The 14,648-nt window shown below is 40.6% G+C and overlaps 1 protein-coding gene and 1 long non-coding RNA gene across 4 annotated transcripts in view; both read right to left on the bottom strand.

The window, feature by feature from the left end:
* LOC139139954 (uncharacterized) overlaps positions 1-14,648 on the bottom strand; it is a 241,835-nt gene that overhangs the window by 199,428 nt on the left and 27,759 nt on the right. The gene's annotated exons all lie outside the window — the stretch shown is intronic.
* Positions 551-11,914, bottom strand: LOC139139921 (histamine N-methyltransferase-like). Of its 3 annotated transcripts, none has more exons than XM_070708888.1 (4): positions 11,804-11,914; positions 5,423-5,634; positions 1,903-2,226; positions 551-983 (listed from the first exon to the last, which is right to left on the bottom strand). In XM_070708888.1, the coding sequence occupies exons 1-4, from the start codon at positions 11,881-11,883 to the stop codon at positions 955-957; spliced, it is 645 nt and encodes a 214-aa protein (XP_070564989.1). In that variant the 5' UTR covers positions 11,884-11,914; the 3' UTR covers positions 551-954. The 3 variants fall into 3 exon arrangements, with proteins under 3 accessions (XP_070564989.1, XP_070564988.1, XP_070564987.1); XM_070708887.1 differs by lacking the exon at positions 11,804-11,914 and adding an exon at positions 8,592-8,722; XM_070708886.1 differs by lacking the exon at positions 11,804-11,914 and adding an exon at positions 8,588-8,722.

Consider the following 14,648-nt stretch of genomic DNA (forward strand, 5'->3'; position numbering starts at 1 on the left):
ATCGGTCAATTCAAACTGACCGCCCTGTTGAAATGCTTGTCATGTGACAAAGAACACAAAGTGGAACGTCGTGCAGATGCGACGACAAGCAAAAGACAAAAGCTACTCAGCACAGCAGAAAATCCCATAGAAATGTATTATGCTACAGCGTCGCTATAATTTAAGATGACCTGGGGACTACTTAAGGCGGGTCTCACCATCATTTTCTTAGTTGCAACTATGAAAAGATTTATATGTATGAATCGCGCTGTTCCTTTTACCACATGAGTGCAGTAATTGGCCATAATACATCATTTGGTAAGCACAATAACATATAATACTTTTTATTACAAACTAAAATCATCAAAAAAATACTAAAAAACGCAGAGCTTGTGCCTTTAATATGACGTCATGTTTGTTTCATGGAAGTTGGAACATGTGAATGAACCAAATCGAGCTAACTTACACACCCAGTCCAAATGAGTGTGCAGTAATAGTTCGGTACACGTCCATCAGCACACGTAGATGAACTAACTTTGGTTTGAAAATAAAATCGATAAAACAGTGCAAGTAATTTTCATTGTTGTGGCTTTAATGTCTGTGAGTCAGCTAAAACACAGAGCTAGCTATTTAACTCCATCCAAAAAATTCAGTTCCCTTCTGGTCATACTTTTTTGATAACAAGCTCCTCTTCATCTGCGTGGAACCATTTAACCCCGTTTTCGTCCACAACCAAATTGTTATCGATGAATGACATCACTTCCGCGAACACACTAGATGGCGCTGTTTGTCTTATGTGGGCGCGATGGCAGAGAAAATCCAGAAGCATGTTTCCCTCCTTTGACTTGTCATCGAAAACTGCATCAATATTGATTGGCAGAACTCTGGGATAACTCTTATTTTCATTTCCTTCCTTGGCCAAGTGCCCTTTGATTTGTGTGGATAATAAAGAATGCATTTCACTTCCCAACTCGTTTAATTTCTCAAAAGTCTACCAGCTGGACCTGAAAGTGGAAACAGTAATCCGTCACTGATTACGTTAACAAACTGTTTACTTGAAATGACACTGTCTGTCTGTCTGTCTGTCTGTCTGTCTGTCTGTCTGTCTGTCTGTCTGTCTGTCTGTGTATGTATGTATGTATGTATGTATGTATGTATGTATGTATGTATGTATGCATGCATGTATGTATGTATGTATGTATGTATGTATGTATGTATGTATGTATGTATGTATGTATGTATGGTATGTATGTATGTATGTATGTTATCATGGCAAGTTCTTATGCAGATACCCCATGTGAGTTATGTCGTCATAGTCGGGAATAGAATTAGCATGTACATAGTCAGCGTGTTAGTACGATTGTTGTTGCTACCACGGGTACGCGGGACAGTTAAGGCCAAAACATCCTAAACGACAATATTTTATGATGATTTTGATAGATTAGTCGAGATCTAGTGGTGCCTGGCAATGCATTCTAGCTCATCCCAACGACAGTACGGCCTGAAAGGAAATGCCTTCCCTGTAACATGTCCTTCAGAAATATGGGAAGGTCGGAATTTTTTTCCAATTTTTTGTTTATCCGAATGAGGAAAAAATGAGAATTTTTCAAAATTTCCATGATTTTCAGTTTGGTGGTTTTCAACTAGCGTTGGTCAATTACCGAAACACAATTTCTTAGCCCTACTAGGCTGTTTGAGTAGACGGGTTAGATACTACGTTCTTTGAGTCTACGGTTCTACATAAGTAATGCGGGGGGGGGGGGGCAAAAGCAGGTTTATCAGAAAAGTTGAAAGCGGCGACTTCAAATTTCAGAGTGAAAAAAAAATCAGAACAGCAGAAACAGAATTCGAGGAAGCACGTTCAAGTTTCTGTTTGACTAATGCGATACCCAATATGAGGCAATATCTCCCAGTCTCACTTACTTTCACCATTACAAATTGTGATGACCAAGTTGCCACCTTTTCGGACGAAACCGTACATGGTGTTCACCGCCGCTCCCCATTTCTCGATGTAGTACAGGCTGTGGCCGGATAAAACCAGATGGAACCGGTCCGACGCTTCCTCGTCTTGGTACTGCTCCAGTGTTTTCACATGCCACTCGAAAGTCACCCCTGGATGGGTTTCTTGCAGCTTACTGGCCTTTTTCTTGAACAGCGCCACCGATTCTGGTGATGGCTCGATGACACACACATGGAGTTTAGGGTGTCTCTTCAGGATGTAGGGGAAGATATTGCTCTCTACGTCGCCTGGGAGAGGCAAACAGAAACCATGCAGGGTGAGACCGAGCTACATGTAACTACTATTCAGACATATTCTAAACCGTTTTTTCAATATTTTTGGTTTGCATATCAATCACTTGTTCAACGGTGGCGCTTTGATTACATCACAAGGAAAAGCAGGCATGTCAGCGTTGACCTCCACAAGATCAAGACGAAGAGAATCAATGCTGCAGATTTTTGCTAATTATAGTGTTTGGACCACCAGAAAGTATTTGTTGAACGATCTCTGTACTGGTATGTATTCTGCGTCGACCCCACACTTGGTCTTATCAGTGGCTAATTCATAATACAAACTCTCAAATGTCCTTATTAACACTTGCTAATTACCTAATCTGTGGACCTTATCAGCGGATTTATTTGATAAGTAAACACCCATCGAACCAGTACGTGTATCAGCTATACACGCACTGGTTTGACGGGTGTTTACTTTATCCATAGACCCTGGTCTCGCTCCAGGGTCTGTGTTCAGAGCTAGGAAACAGGGAGACAAGGGAAAAAGGCTTGTACACAACGAAATAAGTTTAATAGTATATTCTTTATTATTATATGCTTTATTAAATTTTAATTGGCCCTTATCATGTCCCTGTGGGTCGACGCAGAATACATACAAGTACCATGGAGGTATTAGGGGAGTAATACCTCCATGCAAGTACAGAGATCGTACCGCGTTCAGCGAATGTTTTTAGCATTAAAATCTGCAGCCACGATTCTGTTCGTCTAGATCTTGTGGAGGTCAACGCTGACATGCCTACTTTTCCCTATGATTACATATGGGCTGCTAAAGAGCACTTGTTTGTTTGTGAACTTATGCAAATGAAGTTTACTTAAAAATCACAAAAACAAAAGAGGATTTAACGGAAAGCAAGAACGAAAACGGCGGAGATGTCGTGGTCCCCTAATTCATACGAACGACAGCGCCCTCTCAATTCATCAAGTGGCTGTGATATTTGATCGTGGACACATCTCGCTCCGGACGCCTGTGGTGCAACCCCGTTCCCCTGCCACGAACTGTACCATTTTTGTATTGAGGCGAGGTCACTAGTAATCAATAGTGTCAGTGCGCCGACAACGCCCTAAATAGTTTCAAACAATTTCCAACATTCATTTTTCTCTCTGTATTCTAATACCCCCAACAAACGTCATTTCTTACTGTTCAATTAGTGGGTTACAGGTCAATTGCCGACTCAAAATGTAAGGCAAACTTAAAGTTCGTGACCTATCGGCTATCTAATCCAATTGTGACGTTATGAACGGTTCGGCACAACGCGATGGTTGATGATTTGCAATTCATATTAACATGTACACCTACATGTACTGTCTCCTTTCTATTGTCATAGCTACAAAAATTAAATATTCATTACATGTCTCAAACATGTCATTGCTTTCAATTCAGCTGTTGTGTTTTTCGATAGCTCTTTATTATCCCAAAATGGGGGCAATTCTTTGTACGACAGCGGCCAGGTAAAAAGTTACAAAGATATTAAAAAAGAAAAGTCAGCAACGTTGCAACGCATTAAAGCGCAGATCACTAGTCGTTTCTGGTTTGGTTCAGTACAGAAATTGCAGTGGGAATGAACAAATGTTTTGATCTATTTGTTCGGACCCTGAAACGCCGACGAGATGGTAAATAATGAATTCCTGGTAAAGTTGATGGTGATGGTTTCTGACTATAGAATTTGCTTTGTGTAAAACTTTTTTTGTACTATGTACTGAGACTGGTTTGTTGTACTCCGATAATTTTAGTACGGGTTTTACAATTTTATCAAGTTTGTCCTTGCACTGTATATTTCCAAACAGCAAATGAGTGTAAAACTTAAGACACTTTCAATACATAATTTGTAAAAAAGCACAAGCATCCTTCTGTCAACTTTGAAAAAATTGAATTTCCTCAAGAAGAACAAGCGCTGTTGGCATTTACTGTTATCCTCCCATCGCAACTTATTGTCCAACATACTGAACCCAGATACAACAATTTCCACTTCTTTACCGTTTATATTTTTTTCACCACTGTAGCATTTAGACTCGCTAAAATGTTTAATCGGTTTTGTGACGAAATTAAAAAACAAGGAAAGAGTCAAGAGAATTTGACAAGTATACTAGTTCAGGACGCGGGATTTTTTAAAAAGAAATGGGAAAATAAGTTTTTGCTAAAAGCTCCACTAGCTGTAACTTTTTTTTCGAATATATGTTCTGAGTTTCAACTATATTCTCCAGTTGACATCCCTCAACCATGATTTGAATACCTACATGTAGGATTTCGCTGATCAACACAACCTATGGAGTATATAAGCACTCTTATTGTTCAGAATTGTATTCAAGTCAAGACTAGAATTCTTTTGTCTACAATAACAATGGCTATTACAGTAATACAGGCTTTTTGACTGGCAGCATACCGGATATTTCAGCATGACATATAGATTAGGATAGGAAATTGTAGTTAATACACAGAAACAGGATAATGAAAAAAAATGGTCTAAGTAGTCCCTTTAAGTTAGATTGCGCCACGGAAATTTTTCATCTTTTTCACATACTTTACTCAATGTTGGATAAGTCTCTCTGAAAACTGACATAAAACATAGGGGTCACCGAGCAAAGTTTTAATAAATCAAATTTTCTGAAATTTGAAATTATAAATGGCCAATCGTCTATGTTAAGCCGATCGAGAAAATTTTAAGGTTTTTTTGGTGAAAACAAGACGGTAAACATCTTGTTCTTTTCGTTTTCAAGAAAACTCGAAAATTTAATGCGTCAGAGAATGGAAGAGTTTAGAGAACCGTCATAGAAGCGCAATGTACCTTCAAACAAAATAACAAAATAGCGTGTTAGCCCCCCCCCCCCCCCCCCCCCCCCAATGTTTCTGGTCAGCGCGCGCGTCACTTGAATAACAACAGCGCGTCACCCTTTTTTTCTCCCTGTTTTGTGGCTGGTAGCCACGGCAAACTACGTACTGCTTCAGAAATTTTTTTGGAGCGCGTGATCAGTGACTGCATAAACAGTATAAATGTGGCTATATTGATAAAACTATAAAACTGACCCTCTCTTAACGGGAAAAAAGTTTAAAAGAATTCGCGTCACCGCACCATTTATTAAAGAAAGGCCTGACCAGAAGCATTTCTTTTCTTTGGTATTATGATAGGGGCGATATGGAAGTAAATGTGTGTACCTTCTCCAGAACCAACTGTCATCATACGGAAAGCTTCGTCACCACTGGGTTCGAAGTCGATACTATCAATTATAACAGGCCACTGCTTATGCCACTGTTCCATGATGTAGTCCAAATTGACCGCTTTCTTGAAAACTTCAAAAGTTTCGAAGTAATAATCCATATCGTCGTAGATGCTTTTGAGATTCGCCGCGGCCATGGCGTCGTTTGCACTGTAAAGGAAACAAGAAGTTCTGTTGTTTGGGGTTACTTCGAACTCATACAACTATAGTTCAGAAGCTATCGGAGAATGATCTGAAGATTGATAGGTGGTTTTGAGCTGACGTTGACCGTAAGATAGAGTCATGTGCGTGCGATCTGTATGGTGTTGTCCGGGTCGGAGGAGCATAACGCCCGCACACGACTGTGTCTTACAGTCTCTGTAGGGCTATCACGTGACGGCATTCATTCATCTGATCATCTAGTAGTAGTACCACGTACGTTCCAACCTAGCTATAACAATACCGGCTTCTAGTCTAATGTTGTAATAGTCTGAGCTTTGAATTAGAAAGCAAAACTATCCCGTCCTTTTAAATCCAAATGGCGGCCAAGTCTGTGTTAAATTGCTAAAAACTAAGCGAAGTTATTAAAATACTGAGGTGAACGCACTTCGGTCTTTGTTCTCCAAAGGACAAGTATTTTTGCAGAGAATAGACGGATTTGGGGGACCTCCATCTTTCAGGAAAATTAATCTCTTTCCGACGGGACTGCCTTATATTTTGGCAGCTACACTCCTAAACACTCCTAAATTTGCATAAAATCTAGGTCAATCCAATGGTGGACCATGAATCAAGCTATTTTCAGAAAGCGTCGATTTTATAGGCTCCTCTGATAACGTTCGCTTTTCATACTTAAATTTTAAGGTAAACAGTCATTATAAGTCTTGTTCTCACGTGATTCAAATGGGGTTCTAAAGAAAATGTTTTCGCCGGATCAGCAACGCCCCTAATCCGGCTTCGACATATAAAAATACGTGAGAACAGTCCCGACAACGTCCGAGTCGGGGTGGGGGGCTTGGTCGGAGCTGTGACCTACTGTATCTCCTGTGATCGCATTGTGTTGTGAACGTACTTTTGAGCATATTTTCGAAGAAACCCACGACCTCAGTTTGGATTTGTGGATTGACATTTAAAGGCGCATTTTTCAATCCCTGGTTCTCGCATTAGTGAGTTCTCCTCCCAGGCAAACACTGGGTTAGTTACAATGTTTGATTTGCCCTATCATTACATGTAATTACGCAATTCGATCGCAACCGTTTGCCACCTTTGCTAATCCTACAGACAGATTCATATGATCTGCCAGGTCTCACTCAAAAACTGAAACGACTCATGGACGATGTGTGGATGGGGACTGCATGATCTGGCCGCAAGCCGCCCATGCCCCGAAGTTGCGACGTGACAGCAAGCCGCTGGCAAACGTGTTCAAACTCTGCTCTGATAACGAAGTGTGCTTCACAAAGTTACTGCCATAAATACAGCCTACAGCGCAAATGAAAATCTCTCAGTATTGAATTCGCATACATCAATTTAGGAAAAACTAAAAAAAAATCAAATATAAAGTTATACTACAGTGGTTTTTTTACAATGACTTGGCCACAATGGCGTATCATGCCTTGTTAGCAACCTTTTGTTTCGGTGTTTGGAAGCCCTTCAAATTGGCGGTCGATGTGGTCACGGCTACAAGGTCTGAAGCGCTTTCCCGTACAAGGCTGTCACTACGTAGGGCCCAGGCCGAATAATTCATGTTGCAAGTGAAAACTTGCATGTCCTGTATCGGACTCCTTACAAGACAAGTTGATGTTCACGGGCGGGAGAGTAACTACATTCAGCATTCAGATTTTTTATTATTTCGGGTAGTGATTATGAACGGACACTTACTGCAAACTTTGCAAAATTTACCCTTCTGCGGCATTTTTCTTACTGGCTTTTACAGTTACCAGTAGATTGCTTGATTCAAAGATTTTGCTCCGTTGTCTCATTGCTTCTTGGTCTATAATTTCTTGTCTTGGGCAATCATTCAATTTTGGTAATATAAGTGCCTTGTTCACGCTCAGACAAATATGTCTGAGTTGCACGTGAAAACACACCCAGTTACTACGGAGTGACCGTGATGGACCATAGACCCTCGGGAGGATCTGGATGGACGCAATGCAGGTCAACGCTTCCCGAAATCGGCATTGTTGTGAACCACACTATAAGTTAATAGGGCCTTATCGTTTATACCCCCTCCCCCGCCCCCGCCCCCGGTCGCTATTGTTCCCGACTGATTGGTTACCGGAAGTACTTGTCGGGGCCGCGGGGCGATACATTCTACCACTCTCTTGTAAAATATACCGAAACCTATGCATCTGAAATCAAACGCTACATCTGTGACTTTCTAAGAACCCTTCACTTTTGTGGATTTGTTGTTTAGCATTGCTGTCTACCATATGCGTTGCATGAATTTCGAATCTACAGAAACAGCAGGCGTTGAGAGATTCTCCGAGTAAACAACGCACGTCAAAAATGCTTGCTGGGTTCGGAATTGCTGTGCAGGGGTTTTCTACATAGCAGATTAACGGTCGAACGAAACTGGATTTCAGATAGAGAAAATTGTGTCACTGTGTTAAGGTAGATCGTGCCTCGAAAATCAAGGTCTTACCCTTTTTCTCTCATAGTTTGCTCCGGAGAACTCAACATTATTCTATCATGAAATTGCGAATGAAAATTTGGGGTCGCCGTGCGAAATTTCGAAGTACAGGGCTACAATATCAAACGTAGCAAATTTGAGGTTTACGATGGCTGCCTATCTCTGTGTTATCTCTGTGGAATTAAATTAAAGTATGAAAACAAGTCGGTGAACATCCTACTTCCTTTTTGTTTTTAAAAAAAGGATCTCTACATATCATAGCAAAAAAAAAACGGAAATCAAATTGAAGAACGTCATTGTTCTGAAAATCAGTCCCCAAGGCGCGATCTAACTTAAGAGCGAACGTTCAAAATGCTGAAAAATTAATTATTTGTCATGCAACCATCCTCCACGAGATAACACATTGAATATTTTTTGTTAGTCACTTGCAAATGCTGCTACTTTGAGCCTTTTCGAATTAATGTGAGTAAATAGATGCTAGAGCTATCGATGACTTACCTATCTTTCAGACCGACTGCACGAGATAAAGTTACCAGATGAGATCGAATATACATGTATTTCATAACGAGGACATAAACTGACGTGAACGGACATGTAAGTCTCGCTTTCGCTGTTATAGAAAGCATTGTTGTCGTACCACAATAGACCTTATTCTTAAATGGCGGACGAGATCTCGTTTCGCCCGAGAAAGCGCATGAGTTTTGCTTTGGGGGGCAACTTTACTTCCGGGAAGCCATGCGTGTGTACATCATATGGAAGTCATGGGTGGACACGATTCCTGTAGCGCATTCATAAACTTTTTAATATTCTGAAAAACAACCCGCCCACAACCAACTCACCCAATTCCAACTCGCCCGATACCAACTCGCCCGATTCCATCTCGCCCGATGCCAACTCACCCGACTGGATACTATTTTGCAATGTTTTGAGTACCTTTTATTTCTGACAACAAATATTTCTAACATTGAGAACCACAGGTGCCGGCTTGAAATATGTGCCAACACGGACAAGTTTTTATTTGCGAATTTCACGTTTTACAAATCTCTTGAAAGAATAAATTTCGTGTGACTTCTTTACGTAGGCTATAGGGCCCGGCGGTGGCAGTCCCCGGGTTGGTGGGTACCCATGCTTGTTACTCAAGTTTGAAAAGTACCCCCTTTCCTAGAATATTTCTGAGAAAAACACCCCCTATTTGTGGCAAATTTGGGACAAATTAGCTTTAAAAAACATACCCTTATTTTCGAAATCTATGAGGTTAGTATGTTGACTTCCAGAGTTGACCCTGGAGGTTGACTTTGTATACATGTACATACATCACAAATGTTTGTCCTCACCTGATTTTAGTCACATTCATAAGTGATGGGCATGTATACGTCATATGTACATACAAACGTACGGTACTGTTTTTAATTTTCTTTGTGGGTGAGACTAGACCAGATTTAGTGTCCCAGGGAGATTATGAAAGGACTACCCCTAATCTCGGAGGTTACACTGAAAAAGTACCCCTTTTTCTCGATTTCACGGATCTAGAATCTCCGAGATGACTGAAGAAAAACACCCCCTTTTCCTTGAATTTGGTAACGCGCATGGGTACCCACCAACCCGGGGACTGCCACCACCGGGCTATAGGGATAGTTACTGCAGTTACTGGCTCACGTCCTCAGGAACAGCGGGACAGTCTTTCACGTCTTTCACGTCTGGCCCGGCATGAAAATAGCTGGCCTCGGGCCATCGGGTAATAGCGTACATGGAATCTACAACTACACCCCATCTCAAACAACGGGCGAGTTGGCTTCGGGCGAGTTGGTTATCGGGCGAGTTGGAATCGGGCGAGTTGGTTCTGGGCGGGTTGGAAAAGCTAGGTGCGAGTTGACTGTAATGCCTGAAGATCATACGTCAACACACAACAAAAATATCACTATGGTGTAGATTCAGAGACGATATTTTCCTGATCTTCATTGGAACAGAACACGAACTCCACGAATTCATAACACTATTAAATTAACAAAATGCATCCTACTTTCAAATTTTCATATGAAAGTTCGTCACACAAAATAACACATCTTGATCTAGTCATTTACAACAACAAAAACATACTGGACACGAGAACACACACAAAACCAACAGATACATTTAAGTTCTTACACAGAAAATCATGTCATCCAAAATCAACCTTCAAGGGCCTGATCATGAGGACATGTTACAAAGAAGAGGACTTTAACAACAAAGTCAAAACATTTAATGAAAAGTGCTACATCGAATATTTACCCGCAATTTGACAAGTATAGTATCGTCTAGTATCGAAGTAATAGTCGGATTGAGGAAGTCGGGCTTGTCAAGATCTGTGAGATGGTAAAATCTCATATATATTATTGGATATTTACCCGCGATATGACAGTCTAGAATCAACTAGTATCGATATTAGAGTTCCGAATATATATCGGCAATTTTACATAGAGCAGACGTGCCGAAGGCACAAGGCAAGTCATTCTAGTATCGATATTAGAGTCCCAATTGCCGATAAAGACGAAGTAAATATCTGTGATTTCACACATCGGGTGTGTCTAGACGCAAGGCAAAGTCATTTTGGAATTGTCTAGTATAGATTATTAGAGTCCCAGCCTGAGGTAAAATATCGGCAATTTCGCAAATATCTGGCGTGCCACGACACAAAGCAAGTCTTTTCTGTGTTGTCTAGTATCAATATTATACTCGATATATAGATTGTTATGTATGACAGAAATATTTGGTTTCGAAACGTAGCGTCAAATGATCACACTCTCATTCGACAGCCCGATTACGGCTATATCTAGCCATGTCTTATATCTACACCAATAGCCGAACACACAAGGTAAAACATGAAAAAAGAGAACTTAAAAATAGTGTATGCGATGTGGGGAGCCGCTTTCCCTTTATTACCGGTACATTCAAAATCTAGTTTGATTGTTAGCTTCTATGTTTTGTACGTAGCCTGCATGGAACAGTCGATAGGATCGCAGAGTTTTGTATTGCCGCATGGAGTCACCATTCTTTCATTTTCTCCATGGCAAAACCACTAGGAATACATTTAAGTCGTCCAGTCCTCTTGAACTTGATCGAACCGTAGAGAGATATATATTGCGATCCTTTAGAAATGCTTTCAGCTCAGACACCTTCCACCGTTTCAGTATTTTGTAGGTCAGAGTAATTTTAGGAAGATCGGCTGTGTTCTGCTCATCACTGTCGTACGCCATGCATGACTTGTAAACCATGCTAGTATTCACGAACCGGAAGTAAAGTTGCCCCCCAAAGCACGACTCACGCGCTTTCTCGGGCTAAACGAGATCTCGTCCGCCATTTAAGAATAAGGTCTATAGAGATGACGACTGTGTCTGTACAAACACGGTAGGCGTTGCAGTGACTTCCGCTGGCCGATGGCGAAAGAAAAGAATTGGTGGTCTGATTCTGTGTTACGTCATAGATACCCGATAGCAGTTACTGTCACGATCAGCATGATCATTTCAGATACGATGCGGCTAAAGGAATGGAAACGTCCAATCCTAGCGATTGCACCCAACTACGTATTGGTCAAGTCCCGAGATTAAGCTTTTTCAATTTTGTACAGTATTATTTCTGATATTGACTTTTACGTGTGACGTTTGCTTACGAAGGGACCCCTTCGATCTCGAGAAATGACTAAGTGAAGACATGGAGGTAAAAGGGTCTCTCGTTTACCTGCAGAGTGAAGAAAAGCCCCAGTGTTTGTTGACGCATGGAGGTAGGCCAGTTCCTACCACCCTGGTTGTGACCTCCATGGTCACATCGACCTTGAACACGTTTCCGTGAGTCTGCGCAGTAGTCACTGCATTCAGCTTCAGTTGGACCCCAGAGTATCATTGACAGTTTCTACATACTGTCTATGCTAGTATTCGTGACGTGAAAGGTAAACTTGAGTCTGCGCAGACGAGAGCCAGCTTCAGCCTGATTCACCTGTGATTTCGCGTGGTACACGCCTGTATCACTTTCACATCACTCCTCGCGTACAACTAATCAAACACCACAGTCACCCAATAGAGTACTCGTCATATAACTTTCATTGTCGTCTAAAAAATCGTGGCATATACCACTTTCTGAGAAATCTTCCCTTTATGAACTCACTGATTTACCTTGTCCAAACTTGGAAGGTAAACTTGAGTCTGCGCAGAAGAGAGCCAGCCTCTGCCTGATTCACCTGTGATTTCGCGCGATAATACCCTGTATTACTTTCACATCACTCCTCGCGTACGACTAATCAAACACCACAGTCACCCCATAGAGTACTCGTCATATAACTTTCACTCATCTAAAATGAAAATCGTGACATATACCGCTTTCTGAGAAATCTTCCCTTTATGAACTCACTGCCAACATTTAACGTGATTTTAATACCTTGTCAAATTTAAACTTGTTCACAAATTAGTTAGCAGTTATACCTCTGTATACATCCTTCAGTAAGCATGTTTATTATATCATTAGTACCTCCATGATTATATAGACCCTAGAGCGAGTGGGACGGACAACTGCCGCAAAGATCAAAGGCAATCTACAACTTTCTGTGCGTAGCCTCTTCTTAGATTTCAGAAAGCTATGACGTTATAAGTCCCAAAGTATCGGGCCGGTAACTAAAAGCCGGCAATCCTCGGCTACAATCGGCACGTTCACACTTGTTCATGATCAGTTTGCTGGGGAGTCCGTTTATTTATGTATAAACGCAAACAAGCACGTAGGACGCCCTAGCTCGATTTCACTCAGTGAGACGTCGTTTTACCGGCAAAAATCGTACTGTACGCGTTCAGAACTACTCGCTTGTTTCGGTAGGTTCACCTGAAATAAAATTTTCTGGTTTTCGATTGTAACGCGACGTAATCGCATGTAAGGAATAACATGACCAAACTCAGCGCGGAGGATGGATCAAACGCAGGCTAAGCTGTTTTTTAGGTAAAAATCGGAGACACTATTGCTTTAGCATAGATCACGATAGAAATGCGTTCGAAAATCGCTTCAGAGTCTATGTTTTTTTTTAACTTTTTTTTATTGTCACTTGGCAGAAAAAAAGTGTCCATTTCATTTTTTACAGATTACAAGAATCCATTGAACATATCCCAATATTCATGAAGATCATTTTCCATCACATTCTTTTGTACAATATCTGATTTTTGCACGGTTATTAATAGACTTTAAGGTACAGTCGTGTTTTGGGGCGGAGGTACGGAGCGCCCCAACACGACTGTACCTTACAGTCTAGGTCATTAAGTAGGAACCTAAACCAGCCAAATTAGGCGTGACTTTTGCGTATCTGCATTTAAAAATAAATTTGCTAATTAACAGGAGAAAATAATTCAACGCATACAATTGTGACTTTGTGTACGGAGAATGGGGCTTGGAAATTATGCCCAAGAGAACCTCTAACGGTGAGAATTCAACGGTGATACCACAAGTATTTTGAAGTTTCAACTCTATCTGATGCCAGAACTCGAGAATATGTTCACATTAAAAAAATAGAGAATAAGACTCTCCGTATAAATTCCGCAAAAACTGCACCTGTCGGAGTCGACAATCTGTCTAATTTTCAAAAACCTATTGGTTATAAGGATTCGAGAGAGAACTCTGAATTGAAAATTACGCAAGCTACAGTATCTTGTAATGGCAAAGGGCTGAGCAAAATACATATTAAACTCTAGTTTACCAAAAAGCAACTCCCACTTGTGTAAACACTTCATAGGTTTCAGGTATTCATCCATATATTTCTCCAATAAAATTACATAGCTTTTTTTACAAGAACCCTTTGGATGGAAAACGTGTAGATCGATATTACTTCCTGATTTCAAACTCCCAATCCATTGATCTCTCTCACCCAAGACATTGGTATGGCATTTATCAAACCATAGTATTGAAGAAAATTTGGTGTAAAATTATACTTATTACAAAAATCTGCAAATTTCATGAATGAACCTGAATCATCTACTAGATTGGAAAGGTAAATAACCCCATGTTGGTACCAATTAGGGTAAAAGACTGTATTATTGTTAATTTTGATTTCAGGATTAAACCAGATACACTGATTTTGCACACTAACTCTCCTTGTCTTAGATTTAGTATTGGACCAACTAACTAAGGTCGAATACCAAAATTTATGCTTAATAAAACGTTTCCTTACAAACTCTCTCACCTTTTCTGTTGAGAAAGAAACAAGACAATCAGGGCTAATCCCCGCCAAGGCTCTAAATAAATGAGCCCATTGACAATCCTGATTATCATCAATCTATGGATCCAAGAAGCATGAATAGCTGGTATAAAAGTTGGAATGTGTCATCCGCAAACTCCCTTGCTTATAGTCGCAGCAGAGCTTAATCTGTTGATTTTATCTTGTCCTGAGCTCCAAATAAATTTATAAATGGTACGAATTAAAGAATGCATTACATTATCCGGCATAAGGGGAGAGAATTGATTATATATGAATCAACTGAATTAATGCAAGCGTCTTCACAATGGTTATTTTCCCACACAGAGTTTAAAGGACGCCATGACCATTTATCAAGCA

This window comes from Ptychodera flava, chromosome 9, assembly GCF_041260155.1.
Source record: "Ptychodera flava strain L36383 chromosome 9, AS_Pfla_20210202, whole genome shotgun sequence".
Taxonomy (NCBI): domain Eukaryota; kingdom Metazoa; phylum Hemichordata; class Enteropneusta; family Ptychoderidae; genus Ptychodera; species Ptychodera flava.

Bases quoted from the DNA above. Each gene is read 5' to 3' on its own strand.
- LOC139139921 (XM_070708886.1), bottom strand. From the start codon at position 8,715: ATGCTTTCTATAACAGCGAAAGCGAGACTTACATGTCCGTTCACGTCA. The intron at 5,635-8,587 runs GTAAGTCATCGA...TTTCCTTTACAG, and splicing joins GCAGTCGGTCTGAAAGATAG to TGCAAACGACGCCATGGCCG. The intron at 2,227-5,422 runs GTACACACATTT...TGCCTCTCCCAG, and splicing joins GACAGTTGGTTCTGGAGAAG to GCGACGTAGAGAGCAATATC.